At 35.6% G+C, this 18,086-nt stretch overlaps 1 protein-coding gene across 3 annotated transcripts; it reads left to right on the plus strand.

The window, feature by feature from the left end:
- Positions 1-3,267: 3,267 nt before the first annotated feature.
- Positions 3,268-14,878, plus strand: LOC132032790 (methionine aminopeptidase 2B-like). Of its 3 annotated transcripts, XM_059422510.1 has the most exons (13): positions 3,268-3,415; positions 4,404-4,585; positions 5,958-5,994; positions 6,075-6,182; positions 6,294-6,393; positions 6,519-6,664; positions 7,153-7,244; positions 12,361-12,455; positions 12,586-12,682; positions 13,466-13,609; positions 13,691-13,908; positions 14,499-14,642; positions 14,751-14,878. In XM_059422510.1, exons 2-12 carry the CDS (start codon positions 4,450-4,452, stop codon positions 14,607-14,609), a joined length of 1,284 nt encoding a protein of 427 aa, XP_059278493.1. In that variant the 5' UTR covers positions 3,268-3,415; positions 4,404-4,449; the 3' UTR covers positions 14,610-14,642; positions 14,751-14,878. The 3 variants fall into 3 exon arrangements, with proteins under 3 accessions (XP_059278493.1, XP_059278491.1, XP_059278492.1); XM_059422508.1 differs by having other exon boundaries at positions 3,269-3,415; positions 14,499-14,878; XM_059422509.1 differs by having other exon boundaries at positions 3,270-3,416; positions 4,436-4,585; positions 14,499-14,878.
- Positions 14,879-18,086: the final 3,208 nt, after the last annotated feature.

Consider the following 18,086-nt stretch of genomic DNA (forward strand, 5'->3'; position numbering starts at 1 on the left):
ATTCAAATTCACAAACAACCAAATGTAATTAAAGATTCACAGAGCTTTTACCGTTGGATCTACTAAAAACAAAGCAAAAAAGGTGAAATATACCGTGTTTGGACAACATTTGGTAGCAAATATGCAAAACATTAAATGCATTACTCAAAACGGCCATACCAGACCTGCTAAAGCATTAGTACGTCTGAAATCTTGCCACAAATGGCAAGGTGACACAGGTGCTAGGATTATGAAGAGAAAAGAGGGGAAAGGAGACGGGGCCTGTTTGGCTGAGAATGAAAATAGAAGGGGCTTTTGCCCTCTTTAATTGGTTGCTGAGCCGGGTCTGACCCTATTTGGCTGGACTCGGTCCAATAAAAAAAATGAAAAAGGCGGCCCGACTTTGCATATACATACAAGTATATGTCTATATATGTGCGCGCGCGTATATATATACAAATATGTAAATGAATATGTATTAACGTGTGTGTGTGTCTGTGTATGTAACGTGTGTGTGTATGTACAGATATATATATATATATATGTATATGTATATGTATATGTATATACATATACATATATATATATGTATATACATATACATATATATATACACATACATACATACATACATGTGTGTGTGTCTGTGAAGGTAACGTGTGTGTATGTACACACACATATATATATATATATACATACATACATACATACATACATATATATGTGTTTATATATCTATATATGTGCATAGTATACATACGAATATATATTAATGAGCATCTATTAATGTGTATATATATATATATATATATATATATATATGGGACAAAAATGCAAACTAATGAGTAGGTAAAAAATTTAAAGGGATTGATTCATTTTAATTAAAATTAAACAATCAATTAATTTAAAAACACAATTGATTTTCACAAAATATATTGAATTTACAAGTATGGCCTTAATTGAATTAATACATGCATTTTGTTATTTCAATTAAGGCCCTATTTGACTAACTAATTGATTATTTCAATTGTAGCTACAATTAGACATATAATAAGCAATTTAAAAATATAACCATAATTAATTATCTAAATTAATTACAATTAATTTGAGAATTGTCCATATAAAATGGAGTATGCAGAAATTAAAATTTGGGAGTAAAAACGATTATTTCTTTCAATTAATCAATTTTCTTGCCTTAAAAATAGGATAAATATTTGCTGATTAATTTATGATAATTTGAGCAATTAAATAAATAGCTATTTTACACTATTTCCTGGTTGAAATTAGCAAAATACACTATTAATTACTGTAAAGTAATTTTCAAATGGTTTATTATAGAAATTATTTTACCAAACAATAAAGGTAAAATATTATTTGCATAGTTTATAAAATCATTCTGATTTTCTAAAAAAAAAAAACATATATTACCCCATTTAATATTCAAGTATATGGGAGGTAAAAAATTAGGTGTCAACAAGCATAATTGATCATTTATCTAGTCATGTAAATGAAAATGCGTTGAAAAGTGACATTTTTCTTTGTGAGAATGAGATTGCATGCTTTGACTCTTCGTTGTTCATTGATTCGTCTCTCTTTAAAGATAATATCTTATTTGATGTTGACATGACTTGTGGAATTGATTTACCTAGTGGGATATATGGTAATGTTGACAAAGTAGTCACCTTTGGAGACTAAAAGGTGTGTAGTAACCCACTATGGAATGAGAATACTCTTCCCTATGATGGAAATTTTTTCTTGAACAGTTGTAATACACTTATGGGGAAGAGAAGTGTTGAAAAAGAAGGTGATGCTTACCTACAAATTGTTAATTCTTCATTGCATGTTCAAAATCTTAGTAGCCCAATGCATATTGTTCTTGATCCTAGTGAGGCTACATTGATGACATGGGTGAAGAAGTTGTTTTGCGTGACGCCTTTCTTTATTACTTATTTGCATGTGATGACGCTCTTGTGTGTGATAAGGGTGCATCTTATATTCAAAGGGGTCTTTATGGGTTAGATGATGTTGCTCTTAACCAAGATATGTGTATACCCTTCCTTTTTGATCCCGGTAATGCCTTGTCTGATTTGATCTTGACACTACCTTGGAAGAATCAACTACTTGATGCCTCGTGTGTGGAACTTTTGTTTTTGGCAGTGGTTGATATTTGGCTACACCACAAGTTTGTCCCTCCTTAGAGTGAGATTGTGATTATTGCCTTTTGTGCTAACCCTCATGCGTTGGGGAATATGTCTTTGTATGTCTTCAATTGGATTTTGCTAGGTTCGAATTCGAGGATGAATCCTTTTGAAGAAGGGGAGGATGATATGATCCTAAATGGCACAATTGGCACAAGGATACTTAGAAGGACGTGAGACGTTTAGATGATAGCATGGAATGAAATTGTGGAGGCTTCTACACCAAGTGGCTAAGAGCGAAAAAGGCTAAAAGTGTAATGTATGGCTATAAGATGCAATGACCAAATCCCAAATTCAAGGCTAGAGATGTAATTTGGGCTACAATTGCAAGACAATTAGTGTTTGGAAGATGAAATCCCATGTTAGGTTGTTTTCGCAATGCAAGCCATCATCCCTAAAGAAAACTACCAAACAAGGCCCTTACGAGTATTTTTGTATAGTTAGTCTAGTCTTCTTTAGCCTAATAGTATAAAGATTAGCCTTAGTTTGTTTCATTAGCTTAGGTTGGATGAATTATGTATTGAGAACACTCTTTGAATATTGAGAGTTTGCTTAGCTTAGCAGTTTAGGTTTGATGATAGTTCATTATAAGTGGATTTTTTTGTTGGCTATGAACCCTTTTTCATTAATTTCATATTAGAGTTGTCATTAGTGGATTCAATTAATTGTCTCTAATTTGGTTTCAAATAGTATAGGTTCCTTAGGTTGAATTTACTTGGAAGGGCTTGGATTTAATATATCCAAGTTTGTCTATAAATCCAAACCTAACCATAAATTCAAACCTAAGGGGCTTTGCTTTTATCCCTCTATTCTCATCCCCTTTCTTCAATTCTCGTCTCCTAATTTTTTGTTATCTTTTAATTCCGCGTTTTAAGTATTGTTTTGATATTTTCCTCAAATCGATTTCTTATCATTTTAGAAGTCGTTTGGTACGCAATCCCATCTAAGAGATGGAATAAAATAATCTCACAGTTAATTGAATAAGGTGAAATATTACATTATTAAATTTGGGCTTCATTTTATATTCGTTTGATAGAAGGTAAACTTAATGACCACGTTATTCCGTGTACCAAAAAGACCCCTTAGTACTTTATTACTATTAAATTACTACTCCTATTTTAATAGTCATTGTTTGACTGGCAAAGCAAAATTACCAAAACTCCTAATTTCCTTTCTCATTCAATAAAAGCTAGGGCAAGTATTTGCTAAAACGCCTGCAACTCTTTCTTTTTTCTTCAGGTATATTCATATTTCTTACTCTTTCTTTCAGTTTATTTTTTTTATTCTATTTCAAGAAAGTTTTTTTTTTTTTGTATCTTTGAATTTTGTTATCTCTATCATTGGCTTAAATTTCATTGTTAAGGTTGAAGCTTTTTCTTGAACCATTGGTTAATGATTCTTGAAACTTGTTTTTTTTTTTGTGGCTTTTATCAGTTGAATTTGTGCTGTTAACTGTTTTAGTGTTGCCCATTAGTTTTGTTGTATCTTTGAATTTTGTTTTCTCTATCATTGGGTTAAATTTCATTGTAAAGGCTGAAGCTTTCTGTTGAACCAAGGTTGGTTAATGATTTAAATTTTTTTTTTTTTTTTTTGCTTTTATAAGTTGAATTTGTGCTGTTAACTGTTTTGGTGTTACCCATTATTTTCATTCTTTAAGTTTTTTATCCTATTTCAAGAAAGTTTGCTTTTTTGTATCTTTGAATTTTGTTATCTCTATCATTGGCTTAAGTTTCCTTGTAAAGGTTGAAGCTTTTTGTTGAACTAAGTTTGGTTAATGATTCTTGAAATTTGATTTTTTTTTTTTTTGGCTTTTATCAGTTGAATTTGTGCTGTTAACTCTTTTAGTGTTACCCATTATTCTCATTCTTTAAGTTTTTTATCCTATTTCAAGAAAGTTTGTATTTTTATATCTTTGAATTTTCTTATCTCTATCATTGGCTTAAGTTTCCTTGTAAAGGTTTGTGCTTTTTGTTCAACCAAGTTTGGTTAATGATTCTTGAAAATTGGGATTATTTGCTGCTAACTGTTAGTGTTACCAGATGCTATTGCTTTTCCAATAAGCTTTAGGATTATCCCTTGAGTTCTTTTTCTCCTTTTTGGTGCCGTTTTTGCAAAGGGATTTCTCAGCTGTGCCATTTTCGAGTTCTTTTTCTCCTTTTTGTCTCGGTTTTTGAGTCCTTGCCTTGCCTTTTTATTGCTTACCTGAAATTGTTCTAACACCCTCCTGCCAACACTCCACACTTGGATATCCACTGCAGTCTAGACATTGACAATGGCAATGGTAGAGCCGAGTTCTGCTTCCGTAGTTGTAGAAGGAACATCTGAGGCCAATGAGTCTACTTCCTCATTGCAAAAGGAGGTTGAGGAGAAAGTTGATGGCTTGACATTGGATGAGCCGACGACGACAGGTAATCCTTCAAGTCGAAGAAAATGCTAAAAATTTAGTACCATATTAAGTTCTTGTGAATGATTGAATGAATGTACATCCCTTTTCTTTTTACATTTTTATGTTTTTCTTTTCCCCTTGAAAGTGTTAATAACAGTTTCTTACCGGTCTTGCATAGATTAATGCTATTACCTTTATGAAGAAATGAAATACGGTATTGATTGTTATTTTTTGATTCTAAGAAAAGGTACAAGTTTTTGAAGTTTGATGGGGTTTAACTGTCTTACTTTGAGATACATGATGTGAAGAATGCAGTTGCACATTCACTTTATTGAGAGTGGTGGAAGGCTTGGAATGGTGAAGCATTTTGTCTTTTGGAATTTGTTATAAACAAAGTTTGAGGTTAAAGTGGAAGAGCTAAGATAGTGTGTGTGTATATCTTTCACCTAACAGCTGAGAATGTTCAGACGCCATAACCTAGAAAAACAATACAACAACAACAACAACCCAGTGGAATCCCACAACGCGGGGAGAGGGTAGAGTGTACGCGGAACTTTACTCCTACCAAGGTAGGACTTTTGTTTCCGAAAGACCTTTGGCTCATAGAAAGCATAAAAAGAGGTCGGATAAGGCCAAGAAATTCAAAGCAATATGAAAATGAAAATAACGAAAGCGACTAAGCCATGATGGAGCGGTTGCAAGGGCGTGCTTATCACGGATATAAAATAAGATAATCAAAGCACAGAAAATAACATATAGTAGCAGAAATCAAAGCACAAGAACTTATATCGCGATAGTGCGACTACTAATATGAAAGGATAAACGATACTATCTACTAGCCTTCTACCCTAATGCGAGTCCTCCATACCCTCCTATCTAAGGTCATGTCCTCGGTAGTCAGAATCGCGCCATGTCCCGTATAATCACCTCTCCCCAATACTTCTTCGCCTACCCCTACCTCTTCCGAAACCATCCATGGCCAACCTTTCACGCCTCCGCACTCGGGGGCATCCGTGTCTCTCTCTTCACATGTCCAAACCATCTCAATCTCGCTTCCCGCATCTTGTCTTCCACCGAGGCCACTCCCACCTTGTCCCGGATAGCCTCATTCCTAATCCTGTCACTCCTGGTGTGCCCACACATCCATCTCAACATTCTCATCTCGGCAACTTTCATCTTTTGAACGTGAGAGATCTTAACTGGCCAACACTCCGCCCCATACAACATAGTCCGTCTAACCACCACTTTGTAGAACAACCTATAAAAACAATAAAATTAAAAATTAAAGACAATGTGATCTATTTCATAGCCTGGCCGCTGGCCTCATTTCCCTTTAGGTACTAAATTCATTTGGTCACCTCTAATACATGCGCCTTGTATTTGCGATTTTACAGAAGCTGCAAAGAAGAAGAAGAAGAAAAACAAGAGCAAGTGAGAGATGCTCCAACCCAAGAATTTCTCTTGTGCTTCTCCTTAAGAGTCATGTTTCATTTCTTTATTTGCAAATGCAGGAAGAAAAAGGAGCCACCTCAGCAAACTGATCCACCTTCTATTCCTGTAGCTGAGCTTTTTCCTTCTGGAGAATATCCAGAAGGTGAAATTCAACAATACAAAGATGAGTATGTATACTTGAATTTACTATCTGTTGTTATTCCATTTATCCTTCATTCTTCAAAACTGAAACTAAGTTCGAGTATTTTTGGATGATTTCTTTCTGATGTTCTATGTAGCAACTTGTGGAGGACTACATCCGAGGAAAAGAGGGAATTGGAGCGTCTGGAAAAACCAACTTATAATTCTGTCCGTCAAGCAGCAGAAGTTCATCGTCAGGTCAGTACCTATGTTCATACAGGCTAGTAGTTTTTTTTCCTGACTTAGTTGTAAGACTCAGTAAATATTTAAGTTTTTTGTTAATTATATATCTATGTTATGTTTATTTAATTTCCAACCCTCAGGTTCGGAAATACATCAGGCAAATTGCTAAGCCTGGGATGTTAATGATTGACCTGTGTGAAACTTTGGAGAATATGGTTCGGAAATTGATATCAGAGAACGGTCTTCAAGCTGGCATTGCATTCCCTACAGGATGCTCATTGAACTGGTAATGCAATTTTGTGTTGTCCTTTTTGGCTGTTAAATGTGACTAATAGCCTATTTGGCTAATCAATTTATTTAAAAGTACCTTTGCCAATATTAGAGCGGTACTTTGTGCTTGACTAATGTTTCAAAAATGCTTCTGGGGAAAAACATACTTTTTTTTTAGCTTTTGAAAAACAGCTTCCGCTACTACTCAAAAACACACTTATTTTCCCTAAAAGCTTGGCCAAACACCTCAACTTTCTAAAACAAGTACATTTTAAAAATAAAAGAAAAAAAGAAGCACTTTTGGCTTCCCAGAAGCTTGGACAAACAGGCTAGAAATTTGATTTTAAAAAGAAGTATGTGAGACTGATGTTAGCATGATTTGGAATATTGTTAGTGGACAGTATCTTAGAACAGAATATAGCAATTGACCTATTTCATGTTCACATTCCTTTCTTGTGCTTTCTTTTTTTCATTTTGTCACTTTTTCTCTATTTCTCATCGCAGGGTTGCAGCTCATTGGACTCCCAATTTGGGAGATAAAACTGTGCTTCAGTATGATGATGTAATGAAATTGGACTTTGGAACCCATATCGATGGTAATGTTATCTATCTTTCATCTGTGTTAGACATTAAGGCGCTTTTCGTATGGGATTTTGTAGTTTCTGTTGTTAGTGTCATTATCAACTTATGTATCGAAATGTTTGTCTTTTGGTTGGAAATTGTTAGACAGTAGTTCCTGTGATGTTATATCAGGTGTATGGTAGTGGAGTACAAAAAGAACCATGTTGTTATTGAAATGCTTGGCATTTTATTGAACTTTTTATATTGTTTTGACGGTCCATCTGGAGGGATTGGCTCCCGCTTTCACTTCAGGACCCCTACGACTCACTTGCTCCATCTGTCGGTGTTCACTACCACTCCATCTAAACTTAGTTCGTTGTTTGAGAGGAGATAGGAGGGTGGAAAAATATATGTTTCTAAATTAGGGAGAATCAGCTTGTAAATACATATTATCCAGCATATTTTTGTGTCTTATACTCTAATCCTGGCTTCAATTAGTAAAAGATTGCAGAGGTTATTGAGAGATCTCCTTTAGGATGGAACAAAAACAGACCAACGAATACCTTTTGGGACAGGGTTGCCGCCTATACGCGGGGCGGGGGGGGGGGGTTCTCGGGTACTTGTAGATGGGATGTTTAGAACAAGCACCAAGAAGAAAATGGCTATGAATCCATCTGGGGAGTGCCATGTAGAGGAAGGTGATCAATCTTCACTAAAGTTGTGATGATTATGACTGGTTATCGTTGTGGAGTTCTCAACATCATTTGGGACAGGTTTATGGGAAGGGATTTCGAAGATGAAAAATAGTCTCCTAGTGTGATTTTGGCTTGATATGTAGTGTGGTGATCCCACAACATTGAAAGATGATCTTCCAGATTTACACCCTCACTAATGACGACATGGTGATAATGTGGAACTCCAATCTTCAGTCCATGGTGTGGGGTGTTAGAAATCCTCTTCAAAGCCTTACTCCCAAGCCAAAGATACTTAAACTTTACGCTAAAGGTTCTATTTATAGAGAATAAAAACAAATTTCACAGCTTCCAAAATTGCCCGTCTGCAGCCCTAAACGTGGAGCAAAATGTGGACGTTTGAAAAAGTGGAGCAGAACAAACTTTAGGTCTTGCCTGCTTATCCAAAACGAGGAGACGTTTGAAAGTGCGGAGCAAACAAACTTTTCCAGTTCTTCATCTTTTTTATTGAAATTGTTTTTTCGTCAACTTTTTTGATATATTTCTTCATCTTTTTCTCCTCTTGAGCACATACACTTGAGACCACACAATTTTAGTGAGACAAAATCCACACAATTTTAGTCAGACAAAATCTTACTTAAAGAGGCTAAAATTCAGTTAAATAACATTGATAAGTTGGTAAAAGCCCAACTTTTCAATAAGCCACTTGACTTGTGGAGACTGATACTTTTCAATAAGCCCTCCGAACCCTTTCGAAATCATAATGGAGTTTGTGAGTACCGAAAAAGGTTCATTTTTTGGGTATGTAGCATGAGATGCTATCTTGACTGCAAATTGTTAGACAATAATATCCACAAGAACAATATTCACGGCAAATAACAGGAACAAGAGAGTAACAAGACACCAAGTCCTTTTAGTGTGGAAATACAATACTCGAACAGTAAGAAAATAGTCTGTGAGAAGAAAAAGAGTGCGAGTAGTATTATAGTGAGGTGTGTGGAATAAAAGAGTGTCAATCTGTTTTAAGTTTGTAGTAGTCTTTTGAGATTGCCAAGTGTTGGATTTCTCACTATAGTGATATTTTTTTGCTCTCTACTCAATATTGCTTCTCACCCTTTTTGGTGTGTGTAAATTGAGGAAAACCTCCTCTATTTATAGGGCAACAAACTTGGTCTCTAAGTTCACAAAAGAAATAACTAAAACAAAGCCAAATTTGTTAGCCACAAATTTGCTTTTTGGAGTTAAAAGGATTTTCATAGGCACATGCCTATATTGGGATGGACCCCACAAATCTCCCCCTTAATTTTGATTTTGCTGTCTCGTTCCAAGTCATGATCTCAATCTTCGGAAATCTTTCAACTTGAGAGGCTTTGTAAAAATATTTGCGACTTGATCATGAGATTTCACATATTTGAGTTTCTACCTTCTCCTTGCCAATGCATTCTCTGATGAAGTGATATATTGTATTTATATGCTTGCTTCGATCAGGATACACATAATTCTTGGCAAGTGCTTATGCGGATTTGTTGTCAATCTAAATTGTTGTGGCTTCAATTTGTTGCAACTTAAGCTCTTTCATCAATCTTCTAAGCCAGATACCATGACATGTACCAGATGTTGCAGCCACATATTCAGATTCACAAGTTGAGAGAGTAACGATGGATTGTTTCTTTGAACTCCAAGAAATAACATAACCACCCAACAAAATCACAACCAGTTGTGCTTTTCCTATCATTAATATCTCCGCTGTTCCGCGTAATCATTATCGCAAATCCCACAAAGTTGAAATCCCTAGAATAAAAATAAAATAGTCCGAAGCCAATCGTATCTTTTAGGTTGCAAAAAATAAGTCTAGCAATTTTCAAGCTTACTACAACCGCAAAGACTATATTTGGCCTTGCACTGTCAAGTACTCAAACTTCCTACAAGACCTTTGAAAAGAGTGGAGTCCACCTTTTCAAACTTTGATAACTTTGTTGTGTTCTCTATTGGCGTGTTCACAGGGTTGCAATCAAGCATGTTGAACTTATTCAGAATCTCCTTTGTATAACTTTCTTGAGATATGAAGATGTCTTCACCCATCTGCTTCACTTCTAGGTCCAAGTAATATGACATGAGTCCTATGTCTGTCATCTTGAACTCATGTGACATAGCTTCTTGAAAACTGCAAACAAAATTGGGTTATTACCCGTAAAAATAAGGTCATCAACATAAAGACGGATGTGCAAAATATCTCTATTAGTATGACCTTTAATGTGAGGAGCTTATTCATGGAGACAACAAGTAAACCCATTGTCTTGAAAATACTTGTCAATGTGACGACTATTCCACACCCGTGGAGCTTGCTTCAATTCCATATAAAGCTTTTTTCAACCTTAACACCTTATCTTCATGATTTCTGACCACAAAGCCCAATGGTTGCTCAACATAGACTTCCTCTTCAAGATAGCCATTCAAGAAGGCTGACTTGACATCTAGTTGATGAATCTTCCACTTCATTGCCCCGCCAACGAGATAAGCAAACGAATCGTCTCCATGCAGGCAACGTTTGCATAAGACTTCCTCATAGTCAATGCCATGCCTTCGCTTGTAGTGTTTAGCCACAAGTCTTGCCTTGTATCTGTCCATGAGCATTCTTCTTTGCCTTGTAGATCCACTTCACTCCAATGGCTTGATGACCCCCAGAGGAAGTTGTTACCTCTCGAGTGTTGTTCTTTTCTATTGTCTTAATCTCCTCATCTATGACTTGCCTTCACCTTTTGTCTGTAACAACTTCATCATAGTTTATTGGTTCACTATCAACAAAGAGGCAATACAAAAATTAAAATTAGTAACTTCTTCGGTATCGTCATAGAGATCTTGAATTTTTCTCTCCTCTGCGGACTCACTTGAACTTTCTTGAGAAAAAGGAGATGCAACATTTCCAAAGAAAGAGGTGGTTACATCCTTTGTAGGTGCCATGGTCTTCCTTCCTAAGCCTCCCAATTCCATGCCGCTTCTTCATCAAATTCAACATCTTGACTCACCACCACTTTGTCGTTGCTTAGTTGTCTAACTTGTAGCCTTTTGAACTCATGTCGTAGCTAATAAAGAATTAGTTGACACTTCGATCATCAAGTTTAGCTCTCCGTTGTTGTGGTACATGAGCATAGGCTATGCTCCTAAAGATTCTCAAGATTGAGATCAAGACTTGGAATGAGACTGAAAAGGTCAAAATTAAGGAGGAGATTTGTGGGGTCCATCCCAATATAGGCATGTGCCTATGAAAATCCTTTGGCTCTAAGAACGCAAATTTGTGGCTAACAAATTTTGCTTTGTTTTTAGCTCTCGTCTTTTGTGAACTTGGAGGCCAAGTTTGTTGCCCTATAAATTGAGGAGGTTTACCTCAATTGTAAACACACCAAAAAGAGTGAGAAGCAATATTGAGTAGAGAGAGCAATCCACAGCCAGTGTAAGAAAATAGTCTGTGAGAAGAAACAGAAAGTGTGAGTAGTATTTTAGTGAAGTGTGTGAAATAAAGAGTCTTATCTCTTTTACGTTTGTAGTAGTCTTTTGAGATTACCAAGTTTTAAATTTCTCACTATAGTGATATTATATTTGCTTAGTTTTGAGTATTATATTTTTCCACACTAAAAGGACTTGGTGTCTTGTAATATGCTCAGTTCGAGTATTATATTTTTTCACACTAAAAGGATTTGGTGTCTTGTTACTCTCTCGTTCTCTTCTTCTTTTTTTTTTTTTTGGTGGTGAATATTGTTCATGTGGATATTATTTTCCAACACAGATAAAACTGAGAAGGAGAGAAGGTTTTGTCAACTTGTGTCCTGAGCTGCTGGTTCTTATTAAAAAAACATGGGAAATAGTATGTTATCTCCTGTTATGACGTAGTTTATGGGCGTTGATCTACGCTTTTGTCAAAACATTCAGTGAGTTGTCCATAGTACAGCGATAGAAATTGATAGCAGACTGGGCCATGTGCAGATTGGTGGCAAGGAAAAAAAAAAAAAAAAAAAAAAAAAAAGAGGAAGGAAACTTATAAGGGTTCAAGACATCGTAATGCGGGTTACGGTTTTATTTTCTGTGTTATATCTGTGCTTTGAAACACCAACTTTATAGATAAATTGTAGGGTATGGGAACTTTATGCATACATGTATCTTGTAAAAGTAACACCGCCTGGTTTAACATAAATAAATTTGTGATTTTGAAAACAAATTATGACAATTTAGAATCCAGCCATACTCTTGTCGTTGTACAATCCTCCTTATCTAGCCATAGCCCATAATTAATTTATCCCTCACAATCTAGACTATATTATGGCCTTATCTCTAGTCTAATATTGTAACATTGTTGTATCACGTTCTTAAGTGCCTCCCTGCATCGAAACAGTCTTTTCTTCCACTCTTTCATTATTGTTTATGTTAATAATGAGGGGATGGTTTAACCTGTTGTTACTTGCAGGACGTATTGTGGACTGTGCATTTACTGTGGCTTTCAATCCTATGTTTGATCCGCTGCTTGAAGCTTCACGGGAAGCCACAAATACTGGCATTAAGGTGGATATTGCTTAAATAAGAATTTCTTTATGGAAATTAGTAGTCTTCGCCCAAAACGGCTGCTATAGTTTATTGGAATCATTGATAAGTTTTTAGGGTCCATTCATGTGACATTTATTTATTTATTTAGGAAGCAGGGATTGATGTACGCCTTTGTGATGTTGGTGCTGCAATCCAAGAGGTTATGGAATCCTATGAAGTCGAAATCAACGGGAAGTTGTTCCAAGGTACGATATATGCAAAAGTATGATAAGTAGTAAAAGCATTTATTTCTACTTTATTTTGTTATAACCTGTGTCAAAATAAAGTAGAACCCGCAAGGGTGGCGCAGTTGGTTGAGCGTGGCCTTTCAAAATGGAGGTCTCAGGTTTGAAACCCCCCATCTACGACGAGCTCGTCGTACATGGCTTGCCTAGTGCGGGTTATCTCTCCTGTGTGGTTTGCGGGCTATTGCACAGGAGCGGGGTTTACCCTGGGCGCACTCGAAGGGTAGCTGCTGCGGGTTTTCTTGTCATAAAAAAATGACCTATGTCATGACATAACATCGTGGAGAAAAAGACCTATATGTCGATAGGCAAAGTAATTTATTTAGCAGCCGTATATATTGAATTGTATGATAGTCCACATTATATTTGCTGGACTTTTAAAGTTACCTTAGTATTTTCAGTCTTGCTGTATTACCCGGGCTTCTGTGCGTGTATGGTTGATTTTTTTCTTTGAGTTGGGTGAGCTTACAAAGACATTGAACTTCACTACCCATTATTTAGTGTTATTTCGGACTGGATACTTGGATTTGTTAATATTCCTCCCCTTTAAAACTGTGAGGGTTATCTGAAGTGTATAAATGACTTGAAAAAGCCAAGCTGATATTTGATTGAATTAACCCCTTGAGTGAAATTCGCTTTGGGGGTTAGTCCTCTTTACCCAAGATTCAATTATGAAAACTTATTGTTATCAACTCTCTGATTATTTCTAAAATCAAATTCTGACTAATGCTGTGCAATTGGCAGTTAAGAGCATCCGAAATCTGAATGGGCACAGTGTTGGGCAGTATCAAATCCATGCAGGAAAGTCTGTTCCAATTGTTAAAGGAGGAGAACAAACCAAAATGGAAGAGGGTGAATTTTATGCAATTGAGACCTTTGGATCAACAGGTAATTTCCGTTTTCTGTGTGAAAGAGTGACATTAATGTAACTGGCAAAACTAATTCTCGTCTCGTATCTCCATGTATTAGGAAAGGGATATGTGAGGGAAGATCTAGAATGCAGCCATTATATGAAAAACTTTGATATCGGACACATTCCATTGCGGCTACCCAGAGCTAAACAACTGCTGGCAACAATAAATAAGAATTTCTCGACATTGGCATTCTGCAGACGTTATCTAGACCGCCTTGGTGAGACAAAATATCTGATGGCATTGAAGAACTTATGTGATGCTGGAATTGTTCAGGTATGTGACCGACCTCAAGCTACATTCATGAGTTTGGCTCAATTGTGACGTTCAGGCTTGGCTGCACAATTCCTTATATTTGTTAATTAATACTCCCTCCGTCACAATTTATGTGACACTCTTTCCTTATTAGTCAGTCCCAACAAGAATGACACTTTTCTATATTTAGTACCAATTTAAACGTTAAAATTCGACTCTTTGCGTACACCCCACCCTCCCCAGACCCCACTTGTGCGATCACACGGGCTATGTTGTTGTTAACTTCAAACTTTCCATTTTACCCTTAATGAGATGATTTATAGTCCCACAAATATACAGTTTCAAAAGTTTTCCTTTCATCTTAAACTTGTGCCCAATCAAACGCCTTCACAAAAGTTGAGATGGAGGGAGTACAGCCTTTGCTTATGACATTTATAGCGTCGTTCAACACTTCTATATTTTCCTTTTATCTTAGATTTAAATTTATCTTCCTATATTTGTTAACTAATATAGGAGGCTTGGAGCAACAGTAAAGTCGTTACCACGTGATTTATGCCTCTATCATGATCCAAAATTGAAGTTTTGCTGTCTTTTGCTTTTTCTTTTGGCAGCCATATCCTCCACTTTGTGATATTAAAGGGAGCTATGTATCTCAGTTTGAGCACACCATTTTACTTCGTCCGACTTGCAAAGAGGTGGTATCGAGAGGCGATGACTATTAAACGATATAAATCTCGTGTATGGTTTGTATTCTGGAATTCAGTGAAGAAAAAGGACTATTTTTTTTCCCGTATGCTTCTCGTCGTGTAGCGTCGTACTTCTGTGAGAGGGGATATCCTAGCTTTTAATGAATCAATACAGAAAATGGAAAAAAATGGAGATCATAGAATAAACTGTTAGATCAATTCCTCAAAGGCCTCTCTTTGTTGTGTGTTTAAACTTTTATTGAATTCTTTTCCATTTTACATAGAATATTGAAGTTTGAAGTAAAGTATATCCTTTTTTCAAGCAGCATTAACTTCACTATTCATATTGCTTACGCGGGAAATCTTGTCAACTTTAATCATATTTGTTCAATGTCTATAAAGTTTTATGTGAAAAAGTGTGTTTTTCCAGATACATTTTGTCACTATATATGGAGTTTTGCATTTTTTTTTGTTTTTTGTTTTGTTGTTGTGCTATCAAAATTACAGTAGGAATTGTATGAGTACAAAGATTACACAAATCGACTTGGGATAAGTGCTTCTTTAAGGATGATTGATGAGCCCTATATACAATTTATAGTTAATTAAGATCATAAATATTGTGTTAGTGTGTTCGGTACGATGGAAAATATATTTTGGGGGCTGTTTTCCATGGAAAATATAACTAATTTTCTATTTTTCTTACATATATTTTACGGTGTTTAGTGAGTAAAAATTCTCATATTCGGGTGGAGGAGCTAAATGATTTCTTAGCCTTCCAACAATAAGTGATTTCTAATACTCCTGGTTTGGCTAAAAAAACTTATTCGTGTGGGTGTGTATATCGAACTTGTGATTTAGTGTTAAGAACATATATCAATGTGTTATAATTATTTTTTCTTGGTAATTAACTTTTATACCAATAGTTAGACATAGAGCCCGTTTGGACGGGTTTATGGTTTTTGACTTATAAGCCAAAAGCCATAAGTTATGAATTCTAGCTTATGGCTTATTTTTGTTGTTTTGGCTTCAAAACAAATGCGTAAAAACACTTTTTTATTGGGCAATTTGCAGGAATGCCCTTATTTTGGGGTGATCTTCAATTTTGTCCTTTGCTAGAACCTCTTGCTTTCGGGTTCAAATCCTCGTTCAGTCAAAAATTAAAAAAAAAAAAAAATCGTAAGGTAGAGTTTGGATTCACAAGGCAGAGATTTGCCTGCAGGCTGAATTTTGCTACCTTCAGATAGAGTTTGAAACTCTACCTTTTAAGATAGAGTTTGCAGTTAAACTCTGTCTGATCAGGTAGAGTTTGAGTCAAACTCTGCCTGATCAAGTAGAGTTTTGAGGCAAAACTTTACCTTAAGGTAGAGTTTTGCCTTTTAAGGCAAAACTTTGGCCTGAACAGGCCTAACTTTACTACAAAATTCTGCCTTGCGAATTTGTCGTCTTTTTTTTTTTTTTTTACTGAGCCGGGATTTGAATCTCAAACCTCATGGTATTAGGTGAAAGGGCCAAAAATTAAAGACCACCAATTTGAGAGGCAAAAATTAAAGACCAGTGCATTTGAAGGGCATTCCGCACAAAAATTTATTTTTTTATTTTACCCAAACACTCCAAATATGCTTAAAAGCTATTTTGGCTTAAAAACAGCTAAAATAAGCCAATCCAACAAGCTCAATACTCCCAACTTGAGAAACAATTTCCTGCCCATGTACAACAACTATCCATTACAGATGTTCACCATGACAACTCTCAACTATGGATAGTAATTCAAATCACTAAGCACACCAGCCAACCTGGATAATTAGCACTACGGGAATGGACATCCTGAACAATGAGTTCACAATTTATATCCTCAGATTTGGCCACTCTTTGGAAGATTCGATTGTTCCTTTCTAGCCCGCAAGTGATAAATGCAACATGCTAAGACCATTCGATAAACCTGAGTTTTTGACACCATTCCCTCTCGCCTGCTGAATAGCCCACTCCATTTCTTCTGGAAGTAGTGTTCGATCGATTACGTATTATTCAATATTCGATTGATTGGTCTGAGGTTATTGACAATTTTTTTTTTTATCTAAGTCACTTCGTCTCTTTTTGTCTAAGCCACTTTGTTTCTTTTTGTCCGAGTCACCTTTTTTTTTGTCCAAGTCACTTCTTTTTTTTGTCTAACTCACTTCCTTTTTTCTGTGTGAGTTTCGGAAATATCCACATTCATAAGTCCGAGATCTACATCTATGAATCGAAAGGTCCGAACCATTTTAAACCTTTCCTTGAGATACCCTGCCAGCTCAACAACCTTGTCCATATCGAAGTAGACAAAGAGCATTGAAAGAATAGGTGCTCTAGAGTTTCATCAGATGAGTTGCACAGTACACAAGCCTTGTCACTCCTCATTTTGCCAATCTGTCTCTTGTATATAGCTTTCCATGAGCCACCATTCTCAGTATAAAAATCCATTTAGGACAAGCAAGATTTTGACGGAGGAGTCCAAATTCATAATGTCTTCATGTAAATAGCTAGCTTCCTCAAATTATTCTTGCACCTTCATGATCTTTCTAACTATCTATGCATTGCATTTTTAGTTTGTACTCTCCAGATTGCTTTCCTCTTTATTTAGTATATATGAACCCACTGAATCCACAATTTATCCTTCGTGTGACATAAATTCCAGTAGTATTTGCATATTACTGCCCTATTCCAAGTACCTATATCAACTAAGTTCAAACTACCTGCATAATTTAGATTTAGATTTGACATTTCCGAACAACGAATAATTGATTTGGTCCAATATTCGTGCTTCAACCTTAATAATTAAATTTTAGTTTGACAAAAAGTATAGCATATTAAATTCCAAATGAATAGTTAGTGAAATTGATTCTTGAAAAATAGAAGGTAGATGAGGACAAGGGGTGAGGAGTGGGTAGAAGCAAGGAAGTAGGAGTGGGAGAATATTTCATTGTATGTCCCATATTTATGTTATTATTTAAATTTTGTTCCCCTTAATTTTTTTCTCTATATATGAATATTTTTTCCTTGAAACTAACCAATTTGTATTACTGCATCAACATATTACATAGTTCAAAAGTAACTTTATTAGCATGTTCAATCCAGCTTGGGAAAAACTTCTCCCAAGAGATCTGCTTCAGCAAAGAAATAACAAAACCAGCTAAATTATGAGCTATTTTGTTCCAACCTCTAGGTATATATATAAAATCGATATGATTAAATAAGCTTGATAGCTTCCAGATGTGTTCACACATCACTTCTACCTCCCACAAAGTAGCTACTCGTTTCTAGGTCATATCAACAACATTTTTAGCATCAAACAAAATCTCCTCATTCTTCCATCCATCACTAATACCGTAACTTTATGAATGTAAGACCCAACGGCAAATTGTTCCTTCTATTTTCACGCTCTTCTTTTTCTTCCTTCTTCCTGTATGACTTTTATTTTTCTTTTCGTTAATTCTTCTCATAGGATCGATTGCAAAAAGTTAATAATGATATATTAAA

This window comes from Lycium ferocissimum, chromosome 10 (genome assembly GCF_029784015.1).
Source record: "Lycium ferocissimum isolate CSIRO_LF1 chromosome 10, AGI_CSIRO_Lferr_CH_V1, whole genome shotgun sequence".
Taxonomy (NCBI): Eukaryota; Viridiplantae; Streptophyta; class Magnoliopsida; order Solanales; family Solanaceae; genus Lycium; species Lycium ferocissimum.